The sequence below is a fragment of the Erpetoichthys calabaricus genome, chromosome 4 (assembly GCF_900747795.2).
Source record: "Erpetoichthys calabaricus chromosome 4, fErpCal1.3, whole genome shotgun sequence".
In the NCBI taxonomy this organism is placed as follows: Eukaryota; Metazoa; Chordata; class Cladistia; order Polypteriformes; family Polypteridae; genus Erpetoichthys; species Erpetoichthys calabaricus.
Window position 1 is genome coordinate 105528422 of NC_041397.2, and position 9742 is coordinate 105538163.

The 9742-nt window shown below is 33.7% G+C and overlaps 1 protein-coding gene across 1 annotated transcript; it reads right to left on the reverse strand.

Annotated features, from left to right (window-relative positions):
* Positions 1 to 1341: 1341 nt before the first annotated feature.
* Positions 1342 to 8144, reverse strand: LOC114651119 (olfactomedin-4-like). The gene is made up of 6 exons (XM_051925666.1): positions 8032 to 8144; positions 7873 to 7938; positions 6534 to 6686; positions 4360 to 4572; positions 2879 to 3026; positions 1342 to 2610 (listed from the first exon to the last, which is right to left on the reverse strand). The coding sequence occupies exons 1-6, from the start codon at positions 8089 to 8091 to the stop codon at positions 1799 to 1801; spliced, it is 1452 nt and encodes a 483-aa protein (XP_051781626.1). The 5' UTR covers positions 8092 to 8144; the 3' UTR covers positions 1342 to 1798.
* Between the last annotated feature and the right edge of the window lie 1598 nt (positions 8145 to 9742).

Below are 9742 nucleotides of genomic sequence, written 5' to 3' on the forward strand. Positions count from 1 at the left end.
TAGTATTTTAAAATTTTTTTTACATGAGCTGAGAAATACCCATTCAGTTTTCACTCAGCCTTAACACTTGTATGACCGAAAAGGGAATCCAAAAAGAATGATATTGTTCCCACAAAGCAAGTTGAGTGAGAGCTTCCCACCCAAAGTTGGTTTCTATCTTATCTCAGATGCTCTTGGCATAGGCTTTGGTTCCTTGCAATCCTAGCAACAAAAAGGTTAGTTTAGAACATGGATGGATGTTTAAACCAGATTAACTGCCAAATAAAAGCTTAATTGGATTCAGTATATATGAAAAAATGCAGAGAGTAATGAAAGTAATAAACATGCTAATAATAGCATTGAATAAACATATGAAACGGAAAGCACTAAGTGCCAATCAAATCTATGAAACCTTTTTTATTTCTCTACAATAATCTCATCCTAATCAATGAATTGTTGTCACCATTCTAGAAGTTTGAAGATCTTGCAGCAGAACCCTAACCAGAGTCTGGATAAACAGTTGAATTCATGGTGGTATTTTGCTGATTGTAATGCCTCGGTTTTCTCAATTGACTTGATTTAGTTTTTCATTTTTACTGTCTGGTGAGGTCTTTTCAATAGTAATCATTATTGGGCTGATGGCAATGTCCATAAGCATAATGACAATGTGAGATTGGAGACTTCAATTAGGAACCATTATCTAAACAACATGTTCTTGTCAGCCATTTAATATGCACTGAGCTATAAAAACAAAGGTTTGATGTCAGCCCTAAAATAAAGTTCAAGCCAGTCATTTACGAGAATTCTAATTTTCTAAGATAGAAAAATTTCAAATGAATGGACATTTTTCTCATTGATAAATAACACAATATCCATCAGGCTTTTGGTGTTAATATCATCTGTACTGTAAAGTATTGTCATTTACAACATCCTTAGACATACAGAAGATAATCATTTTAATTTATATAAGCTGGGTAAACACAATGGCACAAACGCTTTTGCTGTCAGCTCTCACCTCTTTGCTTCTTCGTACATTCTATGTGGGTTTGGAAGGTCCTTACAGTTTTGGCATAGGGCTTCTCTAAAAATCGTGGTATCTTTCCACACTCAAAAGATTTAAAATTAGGGGTGCTGGCAGTTTTTTTACTTTCTCTTATACGAAGTATAGGGAAAGTATTGTAATCATCCAAAAATTTGACCTTGAGATTTTGATGAATCTCGACATTTTAGATTTCCCTGAGTCTGAAAATACCATTTTTGGAATTATGTCTGTCTGTGTGTGTTTGTATGTAAACATGATAACTCGAGTACGCTTTTACTTAGTTCAACCAAATTTTGCATACAAGTATTAGGTACAAAATGTAGATTTCTCTCAACTTTTGGGCTATTATCGCTAACCGCAAATGGTACTTTTTTATTCATGCATTTATTCAACTTTACTTTTAAAACAATTGTTCAATATATTATTAATCTGATTTGATTTGTTGTTGGTGGTCCTTTAATGTACGTAATATAAAAATATAATCATTGTCTAGCAGTTTACTCCTCAAAAATCCATCCCTTATCAGAGTATACGTAAAAAACTAGGGGAGACCACTCCCGATTTTATTTTTAACTGTTCTAATGTAAGTGTCAGTGAATGTGGGCTCATAATCCTACAATTCAATCTTACTAATGGTTGTTTATACACTCTGACTACCTTTTCACTCTGACCAAGTCAAATAAGGCTTAATAATTAACAAATAATTTTCCATTTTCATTTACATATTTTATGTTTTATACCTAAATTGAATTATGCTTGACTGTTTTACAGTGGAATTCATGAATTATCGGTTTGTTGATAAAAATAAAGATCATATGTCAGAAGATAGCCATTATTATAGACATAGAGTTTATGATCTTTTGGATTATAGTTGACCCCATGCAAGTATTCATTTATCTTACTGAATGGTATGCTAATAGTGATGTCTTGATCTGTTCTGGTGTTGTACATATAAAATACTTCTTCTTGTTTGTAGTTGATGCTTCTTGTTGCATACAGAACACCACATACAATGAATGCGTTACTAACAGCACGTCTGTACATCCTTGTCACCCAAGTGTCTTCAACATCAAGTGTTGTTTCATTCAGTTTGCTTATGACAATATTTCCCGTACTTTCTTCGGTGGCATAAATTGCCCACAACCCACTTTCATCAACTGCAATATCAATATCTTGCCAGGGAGTGCCTGCATAGGAGAACATGTTATTAAAAGTAGCATTGGGAAGAGATTTTCTCATCTCAAAATTGCCTGTATTCAGGGAAACTCTGCAGATCTGGTTTGTATCTTGACAGTTGTAATACAGCTTTTCTTTATAAACTACCATACCACTGCCTTGTCCATAATATGATGTCCGTCCATCATGTGGATTTCTGTAAAGTCTTAAGTCATCATAAGAATTGTAATATCTGTATTGTTGCATATATCTAAAATCATTTGCTAAGGGCACTTGCCAGTATAGTTCTCTGTTGGACGTTGCTGGTTCTGGGTCTTTTCCCCAGGCTCCACCTTTGTATGATAAACCTTTCCAGTTCAGCTGCACTATAAATGGCTCACTCATATTTAAAAGAGCTCCATGATTACAACTTCCTGTTATGAAGAAACAAATACATAATTAAAAAGCTGATAACTGATCTTTCCTCTTTAATTTTTTATTTTTTACAAAGTACAATACCTGGCTTATCTTTTATAAGGATTGTAAAAAGCTTGGCAATTTTCATTAATTATCAATATCTTCATTTTCTCAGCATGTTACTTGTATACTCTTTTGCTATATTCGTTTTTTTTTTTTTACTCAGCTTTATAAAAAATCAGTTCCCTCAAGGGCTAACACAACAGATATAGAGAAAATAAATACCAGGAATAACTGGAGAGCTAGTTTGATTCTTGGCCTCTTCACATTCCTTTAACTGTTTGCGTAAAGCAGAAACTTCACGACGAATAACAAGTACATTGTTTTTATCAAGAGTTTCCAGTTCCCCTATTGCAGCTGATAGATTCTGAATCTGCATTCAAGAAAACAGCCAATAATTATTAATTTTTTCCCATAAAATTATGTGAATCTAACACAAACCACATTATTATGTAATAAAACAATGAAATCTTGATCACTTTTAAAGTTTCTGGGTAAGATACTGGGATAACTTACCTATTAGCTAACTAAATGAGCATGATGGACTAAGTAATCTCTTCCAGTTTATCAAACTTTGCTTGAAATGTTCCAGGTCTTGTTAAACACTCTCAGTTAACTGCTTGTATTTAGTGTTTAATCAAGTTCAGTTCTTACCCTTGTAAAGCAATCAAAAGTAGTGTCCCCTTTAATGGCCAGAAGAGGGAGTTGTCTGTAAATAACTGGGTTACATAAAATCTTGAGACTCTGATCAGTAAATTGAGTCCCACAGGCAACTACAGAGTGCTATATAGCCCTGGAACAGTAGTTTGTTTCTAGTACACTGTTGAAGACATGCTATCTGGTCCTGACCAGTATCCTTCCATGGTGCTGGAAAGGCACAGAGACATCTGAGAATGCTAGAAGGAACTCTAGAAGTGCATCCCCAGGCCTTCATAATGTCATTGTGAAACATGGACGTGAAGATGGACCAGGGTTTTAAAAGCCTATTTGACTGTCAGTATATGGAGTTTGGAGTCATGAGTGAAGGAATTGTCAAAAGCTTATCTGGCAGGAGGTAGGGTGGCCATACTAGGAGACAAGGACATATAGGAGAATTTCAAACAGTAGATGAGAGTATTTGGTTGGGTAAGTAGGCAGATAGAGAGGGGCTTCAAACTTGTATTCCTAAATATAATCCCATAAAGGCATCAGAGTATTTGTTTTTCCTTTCTTGTTGTTAGTTTGTTTACTCTGTTTGCACCTCCTTCCTTCGTTTTTGTTGGAATAAACTATTAGTTTTGGTTATTTTGGCTTTGTTTTGGTTTTTGAGATAACTTGTAAGTGCCTCTGGCATCTACACCCTACTTTACAATGCAAGTGTTACACAAAACAAAACTAATTCAAATGAGTAAAATGGTTGTCTAAAAACAACATGTAGAGCAATAATGTTTAAAGAACAGGCTTCTCATCTGTATTTAGTAACTGCAATATCACATATCATTTATCAAATAAAACATCATATCAAAGGTTACTCTACAAATTTTCAGAAAGAAACAAAATGTTAATAAAAAAGCAATAAAGCTTATATAGTTTTCTGGTACTTGTGGAATAGTGGCATGCGATGACATTCAGTCAAACCCTGTCACAAGTAATTTTATTATATATTGTTGTATAGGTGAATTTAATATAGTTTTCAAGTGGCGACATGAATATTAATTCATTCTTACCTCAAGAAAAAGGTTGTCAATGATAATGTTGCTTCCATTCAAAGAATCCTTGAGCTGTGTGATCAGAATCACCATCTCTTTTATTTCATTCTTCACTAATTCAAACTCTAATTCGTTAAAAGAAATTCCACTGTTTTCCATGTTCTCCACCTGCACAGTGAGGTTTGCTAGCTGATCTTCATAAAGTATTATTTTGCTGCTGTACTCCTGGATCTTATAGAAAGCAGTGACATAAAATTATATAGGAAAATATTTCAATGAAAAAGTCCTTAAATGCATATGGTTTTTATTAAAAAATCAGTATTTTTTTTTTGCATACAACAGGCTGTCAAACTGAGATCCTGGAGGGATAGCTACAGATTTTCAACCTAACTGCTTTATCAATTAGCTAATATTAATGGAACAATTGAATTTAATTCACTTGTTTTTTAAGGTTTGTGGTGTTTAAGTATTTTTTTCTTAACCAGTAGCCAAACATGAATGTTATCTTTGGGTATTCCAGCTTCTTAACAAATACTAGACATACTCTTTGAGATCTGTAAATTGGTTTCTTGAGAGTAAGTAGACCCGACAGAAGGCTCTACCATCTAACACCTCTTCAGTTTACCTACAGATTTGCCAGATAGCATGCAGGTCTCCTTTAAAGCATCAGAACTAAGAGGCTGCACATTCACATCATTATTAATAGTTTTCAAGTTCCAAATATTACAAAGTGATGGTTCGTACACTGCAGGATTTTGAAAAGATAGTTTATCTGAGTAAATCCAATTGTTTAAGGCCTTTTGATCAGGCAGTGGAAAACATATTCTACAAATTTACAGGTCATTCAAATCACAGCAGCAAGGATCACAGAGTCAAAACATATGGATCTTAATTAGAACTTAGAAGTGTGACCATATAACAGCAGTTCTTTAATCAATGGAGCCCATTTTAATTTTGAGCGGATTTTAAAATTCTCCTTCTTATTGTACATATTAAGCTACCATTGGTTTAGCCCTCATCCTTACCTTACCTTACATAAAATATTAGTGCTGGTACTGCAGGAGTACTTTGAGATTTCAACATGAAGATAATATAATAATATTAATATTCCAAGGATAAAACACTAATGTATGACATAGACATTTTAGCTGTAGGAACCCCAGACTCTGGAATGATCTATAGTACCTACAAGTTTTCTTCATCTTCCCAGTCTCTGTTATGGCTATAAAGTATAAGCATTATCAAATACAGTAAACAACAGTATTAAAATAAAAGTAAATAAGAGTTTCTATATATTTATTGTAAGAAGCCATAAAAGGTTGGAGTACCACATCTGATAGCCCTGATTAATTTCAAACTGAAAAGACAGACATTAACAGTACAAAAAAAAATCGCTGGTTACGGTTATCAGTAGGTGCTATGTCCACTGGATTACTGGACTGGAGGGGACAAGGTTTTTCTGGCAGTTGGCGGGGTCAGTTGTCCTTCTTGGGAGCTTTTATATTGGCTGCGATCAAGGGAATTGAAGATAAAGTTATCATCAGTGCCCCCTCTATTTCCGGGGTGGTATTGCTTACCTATCTATCTATCTATCTATCTATCTATCTATCTATCTATCTATCTATCTATCTATCTATCTATCTATCTATCTATCTATCTATCTATCTATCTATCTATCTATCTATCTATCTATCTAACACAAACACAGGACAATCTCATATTTTTCAATTTGTGTTTTCATCCTTCCATACATTTCTTATCTTATTGTCTTTGTCCAGTGTTAGTATAGTACATTGAAACATGAAAAAATTCACAGGGACTTGGTAAAAGAATTCAAAACACCACAAGGAAAGTGGCTAGTCTGTGCACTACTGAACCTATTGTGCTGTTTTATTTTTAAATAATATCATGTCCTCAGTTAACTGAGAGGAAATGGTGTCTGTTATACCTCCAGTATAACTCCACCAGGAATAGAAATACACTGACTCTTTGCTATTATGCTGTAGTATATACAGTATTATAAAAAAGTATCAGCAAAATATTTCCTGTTGATTAATTATACATCCAAGTGTGTTCATAAAAGTTTTTTTTTGTTCCCACCAAATGATCCTTCACATTTGATACATTTGTTCCTCTTTTCTCTAAGCTTATTGATTGATTGATTGATTGGCAGATTGATTTCATAAAGTTACCTTGTTAGTTTCCTTTTGTAAATCAGTAAATATGGATAATATCCACATTTCAAGATGCTCCACTCTGTCTGCAGGGAACGAGGCATCAGGGAGATAAACTACACATTGACAGACTCCATCAGCATCCACCATCCCACTTATATTAGCAACTAACTGCTCAGAGAAATATGGAGAAAGATTCAAAGTTGAACAAGCAATGTACAAAGAGTATGTTGTTCTCCCTATTTTTTGAATCCAATTATTCTACTTTAGCTTTGTAAGTCCTAGCAAGAACCAGGACTGAACAGGACATTAATTGGTACATTTACACCAGCAGAAACACCCACATTGAAGCACACACACTACTGAAGCCTGCCTCAGATTAAATTAGCAACTATGTTATTGGGCTTCATGATGAAACTGAATATCTGGAATAAACTCACACAAGCACATTCAGAACATGCAACATCTACATAGACAGTGCCCAAGATTATGATCTAAATCCAGGAAGTCCATTGCCAAAGAAAGATAATTCATCCTTTATTTAGTTTTCTACCAATTCAATGAAAATGATTAATTACATGAATAGAGACAGATTAACTATGTTGGGCTTACTGACTTTCTCCCATCACAACTTTTCTGCTGCTTTTATTAGTTAAAGCTGAATATTTTTATTACCTGGTCTAGTTGTCTTTCATCCCACTTTATTGGTCTTTTTCTCTATAGAATAAAATCTGTTATCTGCTTCCAGTAGGCAAACATGATCAAACACTTAACAGAATGTTTCTATCCACATGGGCATCAGAAGAAGGATGAGTACATTATAAGTAATAAAGCTCAAGCTGTGACATAACAGACATCAGTAGAAGCAGTATTTAGATATTGATATGAAATCATGCAGGCCTAATAATCAAAGAAAAGGCAAGTGTTTATGATATGACAGAAAAAAGAAAGATATATACATACAGTATATATATATATATATATATATATATATATATATATATATATATATATATATACTGTATATATATATACTGTATATATATATATATATATATATATTTATATGTGTGTGTGTATATATATATATATATATATATATATATATATATATATATATATATATAATTTGTATTTGTAAGACATTGTCAAAACTTTATCTGCATCTGTCAATTATATCAATAAATCTCAAATTTCTCTGTGTGTGTTTCCAAATTTGAAATGTCTGTGACAATGATAATTACTTTTTTAAGCCAGGATAAGCAGGGCTTATATATACTGTAAGGTAAAGTATTTTTAAACCACAAAGTCATAAATACAAACATAGTGTTTGTGCCCGTGTGTTTGTATATCATACCACAGGTTGATTATCATATCCATTAACATCAGGAATGGATGACTTCTCAGCACTGGGATTGGTAGTCTGAAAGAAAGAGTAAAAGAATTGACATTTTCATATAATGATCTAATACAAGACATAATTTACCAGTTTTATTTAAAAAAATCAATATGTTACTTGTTGTGCCTGGAGGCCTTGCTTATGAAGCCACAGGAGAAGATAAAGTACCAAAAACATGTTTTCCAATGTATGCAGTCTTCATGCACTGTCATACATTACAGCAAATGTTTTATACCATTCATTTTAAAGGAAACATTTTTTGACCAATCCAATTCAAGATATATTATGTCATGATAAACTTTAATGTGATAATAAATTAAAAATAATCATTGACTTGTTGATTAAATTTTTTTATAATGTTCCATATGGGTAATGCATAAATGTTTAACTTAAAGCATTAATAAAATTTTTTATATCCCCATACAAAGTACTTATTAACTTTGTATAGTAATATAATTCATATATAAGTGTTGATATCTGTTTTTGCATGTCTTTAATGATAATTATTGTTAGTTTTAGCACTGTAAAATAATAAATTAAATTCTTGACAACCTTGGAAAAAGAAAACTGTAATTCATGCCCTTGTCAGGCAATGTGATGCAGTCAGTGCTCAAACCCAATAAGATAATATAGATAAAGATTCAATCCAGCTTCAGCTGAACCAATGATTATGGGCATAAGAGAGAACATTGCACATGTTAAAAATAAACATAACCTGATGCAAGGGAAAAACCTTTCTGTAGCATTAGATCATACACTGGCATTTGATGGCTTCAATGTGAACAATATGTTGTCGGAGGTACTGTGTGTGCTCTCTGTTGTTCAACATTCTGACAACAGTGTAGGAGTCAATGTAAGCATGAAGGAATTGGCAGCTATATTAATGAAAATATGTACTGCAAAACGTGCATTTAAAGTAAACAATGTGTCACACTCCATCAAAAGCTCTGCCGTTATGAGAACTGTTAATAAAGTGTCACAGGAGATGCAGATTTCAGAAACACATGAATCAACAAATCTGCCTAACAACACCAGTAGATACATAGATGGGGCTGCACAAAATCCACATTCTGACTGCACAGCTAAACGAATAACTAAAGAAAGTTAACACTGTTCTCTAATTGGAAATGCAAACATGCCATGACAAAATAGCCTAGTCGCAACATTTTAATACATTGCATATCCATAGACCACAATGCTTATCTAAACTCTATTTGCTGTTGTTATGTCATGGAGTGATGCAATAGTTAAAATGACAGAAAGATATCATAGAAGACAGAAGCGCTTCTGAAACATGTGGAGACCAGCAGCTACGGTGGTCTAAGTGTGAGTGTGTTTCTGTCTGTTACCACTGTCACAGAGAACTATTACGCTTCAGTTACCTTGTGCTACTCTGTTCCTGAAAGGATAACAGCAATTTTAGCTTTGTATGTTCTCTCCGTGTTAGGTGTTTTGTTCAGTATCTTTTGCTCGCTCTCCCTGAAACTCTGACAGTGATTTAAAATGCAAAGACTGGAGAAATTGGGGGCAGGTATTTTAGAAAGAAGCCCTATGGGTGTAGCCTTTGCAGCATAGGATTTTGCAGCTGTCCACTTTACACTTTTTAATGGGATGTCCCCTGATGTATATTCTCATTTAAGAATCCGATATGGCCCTGCGAGACTACATCATCTTCACCTCCAACACGATGCAGCTTTTCACCCAAACATCCTCTGCCTTTCACATCACATACCCAAACCACCTTAGTTAATTTCTCCACACCATATCTCCCTCTTAATTCAGCATTCATCTTCTTCTCTCTCTATGACACTCCACACATTATCTTGGT